General features: G+C 35.2%; 1 protein-coding gene across 23 annotated transcripts in view; it reads right to left on the bottom strand.

Moving 5' to 3' along the window:
* RIMS2 (regulating synaptic membrane exocytosis 2) overlaps positions 1–18,528 on the bottom strand; it is a 468,287-nt gene that overhangs the window by 93,103 nt on the left and 356,656 nt on the right. For 6 of the 23 annotated variants that reach the window (XM_040546640.1, XM_040546641.1, XM_040546661.1 and 3 more), the window contains one exon: positions 3,992–4,027. The exons of 13 other annotated variants lie outside the window; for them this stretch is intronic. In XM_040546640.1, coding sequence (XP_040402574.1) covers positions 3,992–4,027 — 36 coding nt within the window. Of the gene's footprint in view, positions 1–3,991; positions 4,028–13,979; positions 14,013–18,528 lie in introns of all 23 variants that reach the window. 4 more of the 23 variants (XM_040546644.1, XM_040546647.1, XM_040546654.1 and 1 more) reach the window with 1 other exon arrangement.

The following is an 18,528-nucleotide window of genomic DNA, read 5'->3' as shown; positions in this document are numbered from 1 at the left end:
GACATGCAACTTCAAGAATGATTTCAGGATTAACTCTTCTTAGACCAAATACATGATTAGTCTCAGTCGAGATGGCTGCTTACTATACAACACAGGCATCATCTGTTTTCTGCCAACTGGTACTGTAACAGCACAATTTACTATGTAAAATAATAAGGAATTAAGTGTCAAAGCTGAAGGGAAAGTGTGAGAAATAGAAAAAAGAGAAGAAGAGAACAGCACAGAATTTAAAAAAAGATTTTCAAACAAAATATAGTTATCTACTATACACATGGAGGCTTGCTTCTCTTCCACTTTAACATGGTATAAATCAAAAATAATTCATTATCCACTGAATGCTAAAAAGCATTCATTTTGACTGGCATTTATCTTAAACTTCCTGTCTTTTTAACACAAAGGTTGTCTAGGATTAGTTCATCAGAATCCATCCAGAAGTTATAAAAGGAAACTTGTATATTATAAACATTGAACAACCTGGACCTGTATTTATGGAGCTGTGATTGGAATATTAGATTCCAGTGTATTGTATAAATCTGACTTAAATTCTAAACCTTTGACTATGTCACAATCTAATAGTAAAGCGGGGCTTTTCACAGGGCCTTTGCAGGGCCTCAGAGCTTTGTATTTTCCTTCTGTACAACAGTAATGACAGTAGCATATACTACTAGAAAAGCCTGCCAGTTACATCCTGCAGTACACCATGGAAAATCTGGAAGGAATGGGGTGAAAGGAACAAGGAATTTGAGAACACTAAACTGTACTGTTATCTATAAATCCTCTGGCTTCTGATTTTCTTATTCCAACTCTCCATCTTTACTCCCTACAATCAAAGTGAATGAAGAGACTTCAGAGAAACCTTCAAGACAGACGTGAATCAATAAAAATGAATGAAAAAGAATAAATGATGTTTTATAGGGAGAGACATAATGAAAAAGACAGTTGCTGGTGAAAATTCCTAAAATAAAGTATAGCTAGTTTTTCCTATTGCATTTTATCTCAACCATTAAAAGTGCCTCAGCAATACCTGCCAATTAATCTTTAAGCTGCAGTGGTTTTTCTAAGGATCTGGTTTTAAATGCACTATAAAGATATTCTCTCTTTAAAACAGAAACTCTAAAGTGGAAAGCGATACTTTTCTCTTTTTTCAATGACAGAAATAACACATTAGTATTTTTGGAGTAAAATACCCTTAACTTTTGCTTAAAGAAATAAATTGTCTTTTGCTGAAGTCAGATCTACAAATCCACCTGTCATTCTTCAGTAACATTATGAAGGAGATAATTTTCACCACACGTTTTTCTTATGAAGTTTTCTTATCAAATCATCATATATAGTCTTTGTCCACAGACATCCTGCCAAACTTCAGTAGATGACAAGAAGTGAAGAAATAACACCTCTTGATCACACATTAAAAATTCCACAATTACTTGTGGAAACATTCTTTCTTATCTGTGATCTATGGCAAATTGAAAGGTAGGCTTCCACAAATCCAATTGCATGTGTTCTGCAAAATCAAGCACTCTGAAATACAGTTGAAAACGGAGCCCTCCATAGCACAACAGGCAAAGTTGGTGGCTCATTTTCATCTCAAGAGAAAAACATAGCACAGCTTAGAAAAAAAAAAATTCACTCAATTCCCATAAAAATTTGTTACAAAAAAATCTAACTCAGCATATATTTTTGAAACTGTCCTTAATGAACAGATGAATTCAGTTACACACAAAAAGAGGGAATCCTGAGGGCAGTGGGAAGTTCATAATGCAGAAGCTCAGCTTTAGTTCTGCTGTGCATGGAGCTGACGTGCAGAAAGATTGCGCAGGGTTACTGCCTACCGCAGGCTTATCTCCATATAACTAATGCCAGATGCAGCCGTGATCTGGATGGGAGCAGAAAAGGTTGTGTCATGGCCACGTCCCGTTCACATGGTCTGAGTGCACTAAGTCACATCTGCACTAAGTGGTGCAAATGCAGGGCTATTAACCATCCCTGGTACTGCTGGCAAATCTATTCTTAGCTAAAACTTAGGCGGTGGTATTTAGCAGGAGCAGGAAGTGCTTCCAACAGAGTCCAGTAACTCGGTGTATTAGGAAGCTTCAGTTCATAACATTACTTGGTTAACCAAGCCTCATCAGTCCTACACCAAGGATTTCTCTGTAGTCAGGAGCTGTACAGGAAGTATGTGTAGACAAGCCAGAACTAACCTGTTACTAACTATTTGTTATCAATATTAGTGAAAATGTAGGAGCATCAGCTTTTACACTGGTAGCGCAAGGTGACTGAGCCCTTGAGTTATTCAGGTCATTAGCTAGAGCTCAGTACAACAAACATTCAGCGCTATACAGAGATTGATACTAGAAAGATTAAAGCTAGCTAAGGTATACTTTCATGTATTTACATCATGTCTCAAAGGTATGAAACCAAGTTTTGGCCAGGCAGATGTGAGTTCTTCAGTACACTTTTTCTGCCTTAACTTCCTTCCAAAATTTTGTTTTTAGACAAGAGCTGTGCCTCCAACAAAACAATGAGACATGCAAACTTCAGCCACAAGAATACCAAAAAATAAAGACAGACTGATGGAAGAACAAAGCCTGATGGTGCTCACCTAACATAGCTGGGATCATTAGACTGTAGGAAACACCTCAGAGTTTTGCTTATTTTAAACAACTCTCTAATGTAAACAGGGACCTGAAAGTCAGCTCCATGAGGTTGTCATCAGCACGGGGAAATTCCTGGCTAACAAAAAGCTAGCTGCCAATTCAATACCGGCCATTCTCCCTATTTTTAGAGTACAGTATGCTGCAGGAAAACAGCAATGTTACAGTGCAAACAGTCTCAAAATGCCAGAGGTTGCCAAGTGTGCCAGAGTACTGCCAAGAGTAAGGCCAACTGTGGCAGCAAACCTGTCCTTGGAGCTGCAAGTACTCATCACAAGCACTAGAATCACTGCCCCAACTTTGAATGCAACCCATTATTTTAATGTTTGATCTTGAAATTTGATAAGATTCAGCTACTTAAGCATTAAAATTTTCATCATAATTGATTTTTTTTTTGGGGGTGGGGTGACAAAAATTGTAAGGGGCTGTAACTAGTGATATGGTTAATACCTAACTTTTCCTGACCTCAATATAGAGTCACATTTTTACAAGGAAATAAGCAATTACTTAGCTCAGCCAGGACTTAAAGGCTGATCTTGGATGTTCAAGACAAATACTTACTCTTCTGTAGGCTAAGATTCTTCAGTTGATGGCCCATGGTCCACAACTAGAGGCAAAAGGGCCTACAAAAATGGCCTTAACACTCAGCTTAACCTAAGACAAACCTGTCTATGAAAAAAAAAAGTGAAAATAAAAAGAGCTGGGAGTTATGTTCGTTCATTTCATTGCCTTCTCCACTGGGAATTATTAAACTCTTCTAGCTATTATAGATGCAGGTGATAGTGATAAATTTGGAGAAGGAGTTGTAAAGTACTGTGCATTGGGAATGCTGGGACACAGAGTAGAAGGGAAATACGGGGTACAGAAATGGAGTGGAGTTCCTCTTAAAGTATTAGGACAGATTTACTTTTGGATAGGCATGGACAAAAGACATAAAATCTGGGAAGAACAATGGGTCAGGCAAAGGGAAGAAAACTAATGACTACAGAAACACTGAGATGTTGGAGATCAGAAACGTGTAACAGAGAGGGAAAAAGCAGTGTGCATGTTCCATGCCTGGATTTGGGAGGAGACAACAGGTCTTAAGGTGTATGAGAGCTTTCTTTAGCTGGTCTCTTTCCTCTAATTTGTCCCTCTAAATTGACTCCCTTAAGAAAGGGAAGGAACTGCATTTGGGAAAACCCTTTCTCAGTTTTCGTTTCCTAGCATCTATTCTGAAATCACAAAAATACATCAATATTGTGATCCAACTCCATGGTACACATTTGTTTAAACATAGCAAATCAAAGAACTTAAGGGCAAAAAAATACAAAAATGTTTTGAATAAGTCACCCTACCTGTATCCCCATTCTCTGGATCTGCTTTCTTTTCTTCTACAAACAAATGAAAGCAATATGTAAAACAAAAAGAGAGGGAGAGAGAAAATGCAGAAATAATAATAAAAGTAATAATAATAAAGCATGCATTAAAAAGGAAAAATGAATAAAACCCATCAAATTAATTTAAATTGATGAGTTTAGTCAACCAACCATGTATAGTGCTCTACATCCAGAGGCATATACACTGCATGCTACTGCATACATTTGTGCACCCTTATCATAGACTTACTCGAGGAAACCCATGGGTACTTTATGCACTTCCAGAATCATTAACAAACTCAATACAAAAGACAGCAAGGCAGGTTTCAGACATAGTTACTTTACAATTTCCTCGAATATGATGAAACAAAAAATAAAAGTAAAAAAGTCTTTGTAGTGTATGTTTTATGCAGCACGCACACAGTATGTAGTTTAATGATTCAAGCATAAAAATTGAATGTGTCAGAATGGTTTCCAGTAATCGCTTTAAATCTTCCTTGGTTTAATCAATTCTCATAGCTTCAACAGGTTAAAAGGTTTACTAATGATATTACTGTAGCTTGTCTTAGAGCTAAAAAAATATGAACCACAAAAGACATTAACATCAATACTCAGAACTCAGCTTGTGCACATAAATCCAAATAACTGATGCCAACAAATATTCTGAATATATATCAAAGGTTATATATGGCTCAGGGCATTCCTGTGCCACAGAGAAATGAAAATACATTGGATCCCTATCAAATAGTTTGGCAGCACATAAATACTGCACTCTGAAATCCAAGTTTGGCAATTAATGTGAATTTTTTTAAAGTCAAATGAAATTTACTTTAATTAGAAACACATTAACTTTTAAGCAGACTGTTTCTTTTTCATACTTTAGGCCCAAATTATATTAATTTCAATTAATACAATCCCATGAATATGGAGCAATCCCCCCCCCAGTCACAAACCAAAAATAGCATGTATTATTAGAATTAGTTATTTTTCCAGAATTACTGGTTATTGAAGGTTGCTCACAACATTACTATCTAGTTTGCAATACACAGGATATCACCAGTTGAAGAGGGAAACAGAGGTGTTATATTTTGAAGAAATATCAGTTTGTAGATGGGTATCAAAATAGAGGACTAAGTCATTCTTAAAAAGAAATCATACCAGGGCTAAGTAGAAGTGTAAGAAAGAAAAACAGGCTCCTGCAGAGAACATAAATAATGCACTACACTTTGATGGGATCTGGCATTTACGTGCCATTCTGTATGGGATCAAGGTGGTTCTCCTGCTGGCAACTCCTAGTGGAACTTTTAGGCAAGTTAATGGAAAAAGATACGGCATGTCATAAGCCTACATTTTTGGAAATCAGTGGATATCAACTGGGTTCTTGAAACCTCACCCATTCCCTGTCTTTTCCTGTCCCATTTTTTGCACAGTTTATAAACAAGACACTTTGCATTCCTCTGCTTTGTCCTTTGGTAGTCTGGCCAATATTGTCTATGCAGGTTGTGGATATTGCTTTGAGAACAGCAGAGTTGTGTTCGCTTTTTAAGCTTTTTAATTTTTTTTTTAAGTTGCTGTCACCAATACAAGAGCTGTAAATATAACACTGTCTTCCACTACCTTACTGCTTTCTAAAGCAGAAAGCTATTTGCTAGCAATACTAGTCAACATAATGGAAAATAGATGAAAGCAAAGTAACAACTGTTAAACTAACCTTCAGTTTGAACACAAACAGGATGATAAAACTTCTAAGTTATTTCATAATTATGGTGAAAAGAAATCTTTACTTTGCCTGAAAAATCATCCTAATAAAGAAATCTAATATTATATGGCATAATTCCTTGTTAAAAATGCCCAGAAGTCCATTCTTCTATATGTCTGGGCCACAGGACTTTTCAACCATGAATTTTTAAATGAAGACAGTCAAAATATGGGAAACTTGAAACCTGCCTAAGATTCACTTGTTCTTGCTTTCCATTTAAAGTATATAAAAATATATTTCCAAATTGACTTTCAGAAAAGAATACTATACTATCAGCAAGCATGATATTCTATTAGATTTTCGTATTTCAAAATTGTAATTGAAATGTGGTGACGTTTATTGTAAATCTCGACAATAAATATATCCGTTAGATTTTTATAGGAAAGGTCAGCAAGAGTGGGTCCTACTCTCCAAACTGAGGTTTCATTTGTATTGTAAAGAGCTGTCTGAAGGAGTACTAGAAAGAACAGAAGATCAAATTGAGGAAGAGTTCACTTGGGCAGAAGCAGCAAAACTGAACAGCATCAGTAATGTCCATTGAGTGAACAGAACAATGCCAACTTCTCAGCAAAAAAAATCTTCATAGCAACTTTAGGCTTAATCATTCCCTCTTAATAAAATTCAAAGCAGGTTCAGAATGTTGATGCTACAGTAATCAATGATTTTGGTTCCCCCAGTTATTAGGTGCTGATATTTTAAAAATAATAAAAAATAACCTTAATTACTAACTTTGAAAATGCTGAAAACCAGTAAATCACTATAAGATGATTTAAAAATGTCTCAAAGTGAATAATATAAAATGACACAGACAACAATCAATCCTAAAAATCTTCGTGTATTTCTATTTATATGGCTTCTTCAATATCATCACATTACTCAATGGTTTTCTTCATCACATGAATTAAACTTGATTTACAAAGTTAAATACATACGCTCTATCGTGTGTTGTAATTATATCAATTTAAGAGCTAATGTTGCAGAATTAAACAATTTGGAAAAAAAAAATCAGTCCTTTCACAAAGGAGACATTTCTGTACATTACAGAAAATAACTATACCAGTTTTCAGCTTAATCAGAATATGGAGATACTGAAGTACAGAAATAAAATACAGAGATGAAACAGAGGGATAGAGATACTGCAGTTGATAATTACTATTAGAATTATCACTGACATTTTTTATGTTGTAGACACAACATTATGTTCCCCTGACCCTGTAAGGGTCTATTCTTTCTAAACAGGTATCTAGTAATCTAATGTATTTGGGAGTTAAAGTGAACAGAAGAGCACGCTAGTCAAGAGACTCATACAAGAGTGGACTTAACAAGAACTAGAACTGATCCAAAATGGATTTGACCAGCTATATTACCTTGTAAATACATTAACTAAGTGAGCCCTATGGGTCTGATGGGCACCTGGAGGTTCTACAGCCAGAGCACGACAGCAGCCTCACCCCAGGATGCCCCATGAAGCAGGGACTCCAATTCCCTTGAAGCAAAACATGACCATCTCTGTACCTGTCTGATAACAGTTCCACAGAAGAAGCAGAAGGGCAGACTCTTCTCTAACCATGGACACAGAGATGGCAGCACTGAACAATTGCTCTAAAAGTCAGGACTGTGCTGCCTTCCTTGGGAAGATGAGGGGGAACCTGATTCTGTAGCCGTAAGGCTACCAGGAGGTGCTGAGTTTCAGAGGCCCTCCCAGGGCCTCTTCCTCCTCTCACACCTGACTGCCCAAAACTCAAGGTTAGAGCCTGGTTCTCCCTTGAAATGTCTTTCCTGCAATGATTTTTAGCTGTACAAGGATCACTGCAATAGACTGATTCAAAATAATACTTTAACCTGGGATCCAGTACAGAGAGAGTTGCATTAGCTCAGGCTGGGGTCTAAAATAAACCTAGACTTCCTTGCTTTGAATGAAAGTAATTGCAGCCTCCAAAACTGGAGGATGTGCCTTTTATTAGAGCATACTGAAGCATAACTCCTTGTTTGTCTTTGAGTTTAGGCATCAGATAGGACAACGACAACAGTAATATTAAAAATGTTTTATGTTTCTACTTCTCGTATTTGCTGACACAAGATAAAATCAGCAACAAGACTATAGCAATTACATTTATAGAGTTGTTAAAGTAGATTTGTTAGTGCTTTGATAAAAATGAGTCTGACTTCTCAAAGCTGTGGGAATTAATAAATAACATTTTATTTAGAAAAATCAAATTTATAAGCAGGATCCTAACTTTACATAAGTACTTTTCAAAATCCTAGCATGACTTCTTTCTTACTTGATAGAAAATATTTCTCTTGGAAAGTTCTTTATGAGACTACAGGAACATCAGTTTTATACTGAGACAAATCTCTGAAACACTATTATCAAAACAGGCAAAGGAAAACAGATTGTCTCCTAAAAGGAAAATCGAAAAGTTATTTACTTTGAACATCAGAATTTGCCAGTTAAAGGTCTTTCAGTCAAAGGATTACATTCCTTCTATTTCCAGAGCCATTCAATTCCAATTCTACCTTTAAGAAATTAGCCCTAAACTTTGTCATTCTGGCTGTCTACAGTGTGAAAAATACAACTACCTAATGGATGCCTGATGTAAATGGCTCCTGAACTTCACTTCAGGGCTGTATGTCCAAGGTGTGGCAAATATACAAAAGCTATTGTTGCAACAAACAGGGCCTTTCCAAGAAGCCCGGGATCCACATCACAGTCTGAATGAAAAGAATAGGGCTGACAGCTCCAGAAATGTGAAAGAAGAAAAAAAAATATATAAAAAGCTTGGGGTTTAAAGTGTTTTTATATTACTGTTTGAATGAGATTGAGATGTCAATTACTGTCCTTAAAAGGGAATGTTAGATTGAAGACCATTCCAGTTAGCCAGATTCCTAGTGGGGGAACATGCCTTTGCATTCCTGTTTTCTATTTGAGCATTGCTTCATGGTTTTGTTCTTTTTCAAAAATTCTTGGCTTCAAACCTGATATTACTAAACAAAGACTGAAACCCATGGGATATTTCTCACCAATTAAAAAAATTTTTTATCACAATGCTTAAACCATGTTAACAATGTTACTTCACATTATTTGCAGAATACATGGCACTGCTTAGTAAAAGTGTTGAATAAGATGCTGTGGTGATCTAGGCTAGAAAGTTAAAGAAGCTCTAGAATCGTGGGCTCATAAATTGACAGGGTCATCTCAGGTCTTCATCACTGGGGATAGGTCAGTGCAGTTCATAAAGGACAAAGGTCTTGTGAAGCAAGCTCGGAAGTTCTATTTTGCATGTTCGTTAGAACAATAATTAGTGTTATGACTTTTTTTTTTTTCTTTTTAATAGTACGTTTGCCCACAGATCCTTTTCCAAAGTGATTTTTGCAGGGTACTCTGTGATGTTTGTCCTTGCTGCCTCATACAAAGCACATACGTTTTGGTGGCCTTTGAAGAACGCCGAGATCCCACATGGAAAAAAGGTGTTACTAAAAAAGTAGCAAGACTAACCTTAGCTAAAGCACCACATTTCAATTCCCCCAAGAACTGTGACAAAACCTCCCTATGTGAATGATATGCAACAGGATTTTGAAAATGCAAAAGAAAAATATCTGAGGGGCCAGTGGGCTCCTAAATTCTGTCCTCGTGAAATCTATTCAGATCAGCCTATGATTCAACGCTGCATTGTCTTCATGAAAGCCCTAGCTCAGTCTTATTGTTAAGTTCTCCAGCCTCCTATTTTTCAAGCACGTAAGCTTCTCACAGTTCCCAACACTGATTATACTCAACAGTATAACCACTGAATATTTCGCATTCTGACACAGCCATTTCAATACATAGGCACAAACACTTGATGATAACTACGCCTCAGATTCCAGAAAAGCAAACAGCTATTAATAGAGATTCTTCAGCCATCCTAAGAATGCAAGAAATTTTCATCAGTGTCCCAATAGCCAGAAATACGGTCAAAGATTTAAGCAGAGGACACAAAAACAAGGGTGGTGTATGTACCTTCATGCAAGACTCAGTAAAACTGCAAATTCAGCTAGCAAATTTTTACCAATAAAAAATATATATGTAATGGTATTCTGCCTTTTGCACAATTACGCTCTCATTTTTAATTATATAGTCTGATATTTTGCCTATTTTTCCCTTGCCAGATTGAGGACCAGCCTTTATTTACCTGGTTCAATACAGATGGCTATTTTGGAGTTTGGGGGTTTTGAGGTCTACGGTTTCTGGTTTTAATTCTGATCAAAATTAAAATTAAGGACAAGGAACCTCCCAGCCATCCAACTTGATACATCTATTAGTATGCTAAATACCTTTAAACTGAATTTGTTCTCTGTTGACCAAATAGAGAGTTGGACTCTTTAAATGTCTCAGTCACAGTCTAAGGAATGAGATTTTAAACAAACCCATCAAATTAAATATCACAGAAGCCTTCAGTGATTCACAAGTAATCTAACCACATTTGTGCTAATATGTTACAAAATCCTTCAGGAATTCCTTTTCAACATGAGAAAGACAGAAACAAAACAAAATACTATCCTGGTCTTTAAGGGGAAGTGTGTCACTGAACAGTGAGTACAATAACAACAAAAATAGAGGGGTGTCACGTCTCGTTTATAATGGGTAAGTATATCAGAGTAGACTCACTCTTGGGAGGCTTGAAAAACCTGTTATGATACTGTAGATAAAAACAAATACAAATAAGGCTCCTTCTCTTCCACTGCAGTTGCTCTCTTAAATTCTCTCAATCATTTTTTTTTTCATTTGCTTCCTCCAACAGTTTATTTTCCAGGCTCTCCTACTGTTCGGCCCTCCACTGTCCTGGGCTGACAGCTCTGATTTGGTCACACATCTTTAACAGTTTTTAATTTTTATAAGCTCTACCCCCAGCAAACAGGTTACTATTAAAAACAAAACAAAACAAAAAACTTCCATAAAAATATTAAAACATGAAAAACATATTTCAAAATTCTTATCTATTTGAACTTCATTCTCAAAGAAAGTTAGCAAAAACTTTAATCAATCTTCCTATGCTCCTATTTTGAGAGAGAATTCTGCTCCAAAAGTTGTCAAAAAGAACCAGAAACTCTATTTCCTTGCCTTTCATGGCCCTTCAGAAATAGAAGGTAGTCCAATTTCTAACTTCCATGCGCTACCACAAAAAAGCAGCAGTGACTGGGCATCACTACTCCATCCTTTCTCATCCTGAACTAAACCTAGATTTAATTATCATTATTTATGCTACCTGTACACTTATTGACCTTAAACTGTCATGGACTGGCCTTTCCGTAGTTTTGGTAGTCAGTTTTGGGCTACAGTTACTTGAGTCATCTCACACCTAGATCCATTTCACAAGACTGAAGAATGTTTTCTGTATCTCATATGCTTGAAGACCACACTAAGTATAACTGCAATTAGTTGATGCAACAGTAACTGTTTAATCAGAACCACTGGTGAAAATAAAGTTTCCCAGTTTGTGGTTGAGGTTCTGTGGCAGGCAAGGTTTTACTTCCATTGCCCACACTGAATATAGGCACGATGACCAGGATGTCTTCCTAACAGTTTTCACAATACATACAATACATCCTATGAAATCTTTTAAATTATTTGCAAAGTACAATTTTAGAAACAAATTGTGAAAACTGTACATTGTGAAGCTCTTCATTCACCAAAGGAAAATAGAGTTTAATCATTAATGATGCTACCAACCTGTACTGCTGTCAGATAATGACATTTGTATTGAAATGTTTTTGTTAGCTTTGTAAGCTTGCCTTTGTGCCTGAAATATACAGCATAAGCTTTGCATGAACTAACATGGGACATTTCCACTAAAAAATCCCAGATTTTTTTCAGTGAAGAAAATCTTGTCAACTTGCAAGCTAAGATGTTAATGTCCATTGAGAGGAAATGGTAGCACCTTTCTTTCAATACAACAGTCACATATTCAGATATATAGCTTTTTCAATATATCTTGGTCTAATAACACCTAGAATCAATAGCTAATCCTTTGATTCACCTAAATGTTTGCTAGCATGGTACTGTGAAAAGCATTTCCTGAAGAAAACCTGTAAATGGATAATCCTAGTTCCACACTTCTAAAAGCAGATTCTAAAGCAATGGGGAAACATCTCCTTCTGGGGGTATGCCTTTGAAAAGGCACCCTTGCTTTTAGCTGAGCACACAGCTGCACAAAGTGCCTCAGATTGAAACATGTAAGCTATAATGTCATTGAGGTAAAGCATGGAAGTTGATCACATAACCACTCTCAAATGTGTATCTGAAAATATGTTCCTAGACAAAAGGAAAAGACAAAGCAAACTGCTTTCAGTTTAAGGGCTGTAACTTTTGCAACTTCACTTCTGGCCATGCTTCTGCATTTCTCTGCTAGACAATAAACTTTATCAGTGCCTAATACATTTGGTTAACACTGGTTAAAGCAAATTTGGTTAAAGCAAAACAGTGCTTTGCAGAAGCTTATTTCTACTGGAGTGTCCAAAAAAAGTTAACAATTCACAGGTTTTGTCTTCTCACATATGTTCAAGAAAAGTATATCATAAAAATATGTACTTTTCCGAGAGATTAAGTATCCTGTTAAGGTCTGACTTCTTCCTATTCCAAGAATCAACTACGATTCATAACTCAGAGGAGGGTTCTTTAATGAAAGGGTCCACATGTTTCCTTTTCCTTTTTTATGAAAAAATAAGAAACTGCTCACCCAAACCGCTAATTTATTTTTTTGTAATGAAACAGATTCAGAACCACTGCACAGAAACTAGAAATTGATCTTAAGCACAACATAAGAAAACTCAGTGCTTCTACAGCATAATTTATTAATTTCCAACAGTGGTGATTTATGGAAGATGGAAATCAGATCATGTAACTTTGACTACCAGTTGCTATAGTCATGGCTTGGGTTGGAAGGGACCTGAAAGATCATCTAGTTCCAACCCCCTACCATAGGCAGGGATGCCACCCACTAGATCAGGATTATCAACTTTTCCCTCTCCCTGTAATGTAAGTGATTTCTATCGTGGGATTTGTAAAGTATGAAATCCACAGCAAGTAACTTTTGGAAGTCTCCATAGATAATCTCTGACTCTAAGGGATTTTGACAAGAGTAGTACCAAAGGCAAAACTGAGTTCTGAAGGAGCCAGTCACAGGAGAGGAAACAAAATGTTTGACTAAATCCTACCTAAGTCTACTGGACCAGTACATAAAAATTGCTTCAGAGTTTAGAAGCTAAATGGTATTCAAGTGACTTCTCTAATTCATTGGGATAACAGCATAAGCAAATGGAAAAAAACAGAGCTTTGACACAATCAATTGTAAGACTTTTATAGGTGAATTTGACTAGCTTAAATATGGGGAATTTCCTCGTTGTTCTGACATACTATGACTGAACAAGCAGGGCAAGCATGAACAGCTATTGCATTTTCAGAGGTAGCTAGAATTTAGTTCTGTGCCAGTAATGCAAACTACATGGAAAATTCAATAAAATGGCAGATTAAAATTTGATATGAAACTTTAAAAAAACAAGTAATGTGCAATATGAAAGAAAAGCCATGACCAGTACAGCTAAATTAGATCTTCTTTAATGTTTTCACTTCTCTCTCTGTTATCAAACCCTTCTGTTTTACAGTTTTTGCCATGAGAGAACAGCTTTTTAACAACTCAACTTGTAATCAAAACGGATTTTGTTCAACAAAGCTAAGTTTGAAATTTCAGTGTATGGTATGTAACTTACTGAGATTGTTCAGTTCTTAAATTATATCCTCCCCAGGGTGAAAAATGACTTGTTATGTCTAAGTTTTTTACTTTATGTAGAAGTTTCCAAATGTGAAGATAGACAAATTACAGTTTATATGTTTAGAAAACATGTGTTTCTTGTGCTAGCTGGAAGCTTAGAGGCTAACACAAAGATATTGGAGGTAGGAAATAAACACAGATGAGAGAAACTTAATCAGTTCAAAGTCTAAAAGTATGCACGTGTCATCTGTTGATTTTAAAACTTTTTTGCAGAGTACATAATTCATAGGTAATAAGTATTACATAAATATCTTGATTTAACTTAAAAGCTTACAGTTTGTTAATGCTTTAATATATTGAGAGAGGAAGAGAGTGAAAAGTATATGAGATGAGCTATGATAAAATCTATAGGAAAGGTAAAATGAGAAAAATAGCACAGGGAAAAGCAGTAGAAGAGACAGACCTGAGTTTCTTCTCCGTGATGATTCCGCTTCTTCTGTGATCACATCGTGTAATGGACAGACATAGACAAAGGAGATGGGCGTGAGAGGATGTATTCAGAAGGTTAAAACTGACACTGAGGGAAAGGGCCAAAAATTGTTTTAGAGAGAAGTCTGCAGTGCAGAGTTAGTAAATGGGGAAAAAAATAGCAAGACACCAGAAAGAGAAGGAAAGCTGAGAAAGAAGTGGTTAAACTACAGTTGAAAAAGAACAGCAAAGACAGGGTTAGTAGAGGAGCTGAGGAAGTAACAAATGTTATAATTGAGATCAAAGTCAATCTTGAATGGAGCTGAAAAGAAACCTGGATAGTAAAAGGTATGTTAACTAGCAGAAACACTTTTGTTCATGACTGTTCAACTTTTCGGAATGTTATCTACTTGAATGCAATTATTAGTTTTTTCTTTCAAGTACTGAACATCCAGTTTAAAGTCACCAATGGAAAGTGTATTATTAGATAATTCAATGATTAAATTATTTTAATTTATGCTGAACCAAACTTTGCATACCCAAAATGGAAAATAAAAAGGAAACATTGTTTGGAAAAGGATATACAAGCTCATGAATTTCAGAATCCACATAACACACTCTGGAAAGGACCACATTATTGTAACACTTTGCCAACGGCAATATTTTCAAGACCAAAATATTGAACGTGAGAAAAGAGAATGTATAGCTAATAACTCTCATGGTCAATTCAGCAGATATTTTTTCCAAACCAAATATTATTCATCTCACAGTAGTCTAAGTTATTGGAAATGCATGCAAATTAAATGCCAAAGCAACTATCTCATTACTTACTTTATTACTTCTAATTCAAAACACACACTGCCATTTCAGACATGGAGAACATCTGAGGGACAGTGTCATTCTCTGTACTGAACATCTAGTTGTAGCAAAAGAATGTGAGGAATTTATCTTGAAAAGTAATAATAATTACATTGAACTATGAAGCTACCATCACTAGCAAAACAAGTGCATTCTTACAAAAAGGCATCAGAATTAAAACAAATATATGTAAGTCCTAATCTAAATTCTGCTTGAAGTTTGTGAGTCACAAAACATTGCTCATAATTCAGTAACACTGCAGATATTAGAATAAAAAGTCCAGAAAAGTTCATAAATCACAAAAAATATGCCGTAGTTTTATCCACATTTTGCAGTCAATATTAAGATACCACTGAAAAATGCAAAATTAGAATACACAATATAAATTAACAAAATGAAATGAAAAACAACACTAATTTGCATCTGATAATCCCTGTGTTCTACAGTTAAACCATTTTGTTCTACAGCTAGCAGATTATCATTTTCATCCAACAAATGCCAAGACTTCACCAAAACTTTGCTGTAAACACAGATTGTAATATATATTTGGAATGCACTTTAAGGCAATTAAATTTGCTTATGGGATGAACACAATTAAGTGCTATATTTGAGATATATAATATGAAAGCATAGCAGCTGACAGTTTTGACAAAGGCTGCTATGTGTTCATATGTTTAAAAAAAAAAAAAGTAATGGTGCATAAATTGCATAATAAAGTGCAATGAATCCATAGTATGAAATTAACAACGAAAACAAAGACCTACTTCTCCTTAATTTTACACAGCCTGTACTAATACAGTGTAGCTGTAATTTCTATAACAGTTAAATAAATAGATCATTATTACCATCATCAAAAACCCAGCAAAAAAATAAAAACTTTTTTTTTCTGAAAATGTTTTCTGTTATGTATATATTTATATATTATCTACAGCCCCAAAGCAAGCACTCCTACTATGTCAGACACTATCATTAGAAAGTCTCTACCATGACACCCTTATACCCCATTTGTTGATTTTAATACCTGTAAGGATAGCATAGCTTTGAGCCATATACTACATTAAGATAAATCTTAAAAACTTCGGAAGTTTTCAAAATACTTTTAGAACCACTTAATTTCCAAATTAGGAATAAGCCATGGACTCCTTCGGAAGATTTTAGCAAGGAATAGCCAGTATTTGGCTGCATATCAGTCACATGTGGCGATATGTTTTAAAAACTGCATTTTTAAAAGCCCTCATGCAAATTGTTGGAAAAATATTTACAAACATATTGTCAATTTTTTTTTTTATTTTTTATTTTTTTCATTGTGGATAACGTGGATAACTATTCAGCTGATATCTCATTTCTTGAGATACATAGTTTGTAAAATGTGTATAGTAATTGTTGCAAGCATTAATGAATTAGAAGTAGTTCGTGATATAGTAATGCACCAATATCCTTCCATTAGACCTATTAAATTAGATGCAATAGCACTTAATAGGAACCAGTCTCCTCATGATTAAGAAGCCATCCATAAATCTCTCTGGATCCATAAATCTCTCTGGATCATTCATGAAAACTCTCTGGCTCTGGAGCTTGAAATACACTACACTCAATCTTTGTTGATAGAAATGTATTAAAATCTGCAAACAAAATCATGGAATAAAATTCTATTAAATTTAGGTGTCAATTGGTAATTTTCATTTGCATCTTTATTGCTTTGTTGTGGAATAAGCATTTATTTGTATAAACTCTGTATCTTGATGTAGGAGTGTGGTATGCATACAGGTATTATACACAAATTTAGAAACAAATTAGACTCTCTCATTGAATAAACTTCTAAAGGAAAAGAAAACCAGGAATTGTATTGCAAGTCTGAGTAAAACAGGAGAAATATCAACTATTTTATCATGCTTTGATACAGAACTTTTTGCTGTAAGCAACGTCAGTTATTAAAGAGAAGTATTTAGGAACTTAATTTTTAAAAAATGTGCTTGAAACCTTACACAGCAAACATCCCCATCTGAAATTCTAAAAGTAGCATGGGACAACGAGATGTAAGTTAATTTGTCTCTTTCTTTTTTTTTTTTCCTCTTCTTCAAGGCTTTTCTTAATTTCATTTTTCTTTGCTCCTTAAAAACAAAGATCTTTCACTGCATTTCTGACCTCAGAACCTTCTGCGGCTTCAAGATCAGGAAAAACCTCATTTGTGGACGCTCCTTATGCCATAAGATGTGCAATAGCACAATCAAATGGGCATTATTGTAAAACAGGGAGGAGACTTTAAAATAGAGATGCTCCATCAAGTCTGCATGTTCCATAAATGTATGTCATTAGTCTGTATGTGATTAGACTTAAAGAATGACATAATGCATCCAACTCTCTGGGAAGATGTTCCCTACCACCACTCAAGCTCTGCAGTGCTGAGGATACTGGTAAAAGAGGACTACGTAGCAGAATAGTTTAGTGTGGAAATAATTGTTAAAAGATTTGGAGTGAATGGCTACTTGACTATGTTCAAGTGTGCATAAAATCAGTCTTCCATAATCGTATTTAATACCATTAAACCACATCTTCCAGTTACCCTTCCTGTAGATACAGAACCCATTTCATACTTTCAGTTTTTTTAATGAGGTGATTTCTTACTAGTTAAAAGTGAGTTTTTCATCTTAAAGTGTAAACTTATACGCACAAAATGACAGTTGCGCCCTGGACAGATGCTGATATTTTTGCTCAAAAATGTTAGCTGAGGACTAACTAGGATGAAGAAAACACAGGAAGACAGAAGCAATACATTCAATTTTGTAACTACAGCATATATGCCAGGCTTAATATATGCTATATAAAATACATGCTAGGTAAAGACAATAAGAATATGGAAATTGTCGTTAATTCCTACCGAGAGATAAGGATAATAGAGAAGGCAGAAAACAACATATACGAAGAAATCTTAAATATTCTCAGAAGCATGAACTCTCTAAATCAAAAGAAACCATGTAGACTGCATTACTTTGTTATATGTCTCAAGAGATAAACTAAATGAGGAATTCAGAGAGAGAGCTTTTATGATTGTTTCTCTGAATAAAGTTCATGTTATAATTTTATAAGGGGAAGAAAGATGAAACAGTAAAATTTCAAAACATTAACGTGCTATAGTTCTATATTGGATTTCAAGTATCATAAATCCTGAAAAGATAATAAATCTCACTGGTAAGTTAGCAGATTTAGGTAACCAAACATCAATGCTGCTTCAGAAAGGATAATTATCAGCATATGATACAAATGCACCCTCTATTGTCAATAAAGGATAGATGAGCTATCCTAAATCAGGTATCTCCCTATTTTAAATCTATTCTCATCTCAATAATGTCAGTAAGTTTCATCACCTACAGAAATAGGTAGTGCTGAAAATCACATGGTTTCAGGAATGGTTTCCAAAATACAAAAAGACCAAAAAAAAAAGATATACACATAACGGTATGTATGTGTTGTTAGGTATTTTCAGGCTACCTCACTATTTAAGACCCATTGTAAATGACTATTAACCCCTTCATACAATTTGGTTGAGACACCGAAGTGCAACATATGACTATGTCTGCAATTCCTATCCACAGAGTCCCATTTTTTCTTAATAAAATCTCTCTCTCCTGAATCCAATTCTATGTTACTTTGGTACAGAGTAGGCATATTGACTTTCAAAGTGGTAC

This window comes from Cygnus olor, chromosome 2 (assembly GCF_009769625.2).
Source record: "Cygnus olor isolate bCygOlo1 chromosome 2, bCygOlo1.pri.v2, whole genome shotgun sequence".
Lineage (NCBI taxonomy): Eukaryota > Metazoa > Chordata > Aves > Anseriformes > Anatidae > Cygnus > Cygnus olor.
The sequence above is the reverse complement of the archived record's forward strand: the minus strand, read 5'-3'. Positions and strand labels throughout refer to the sequence as shown.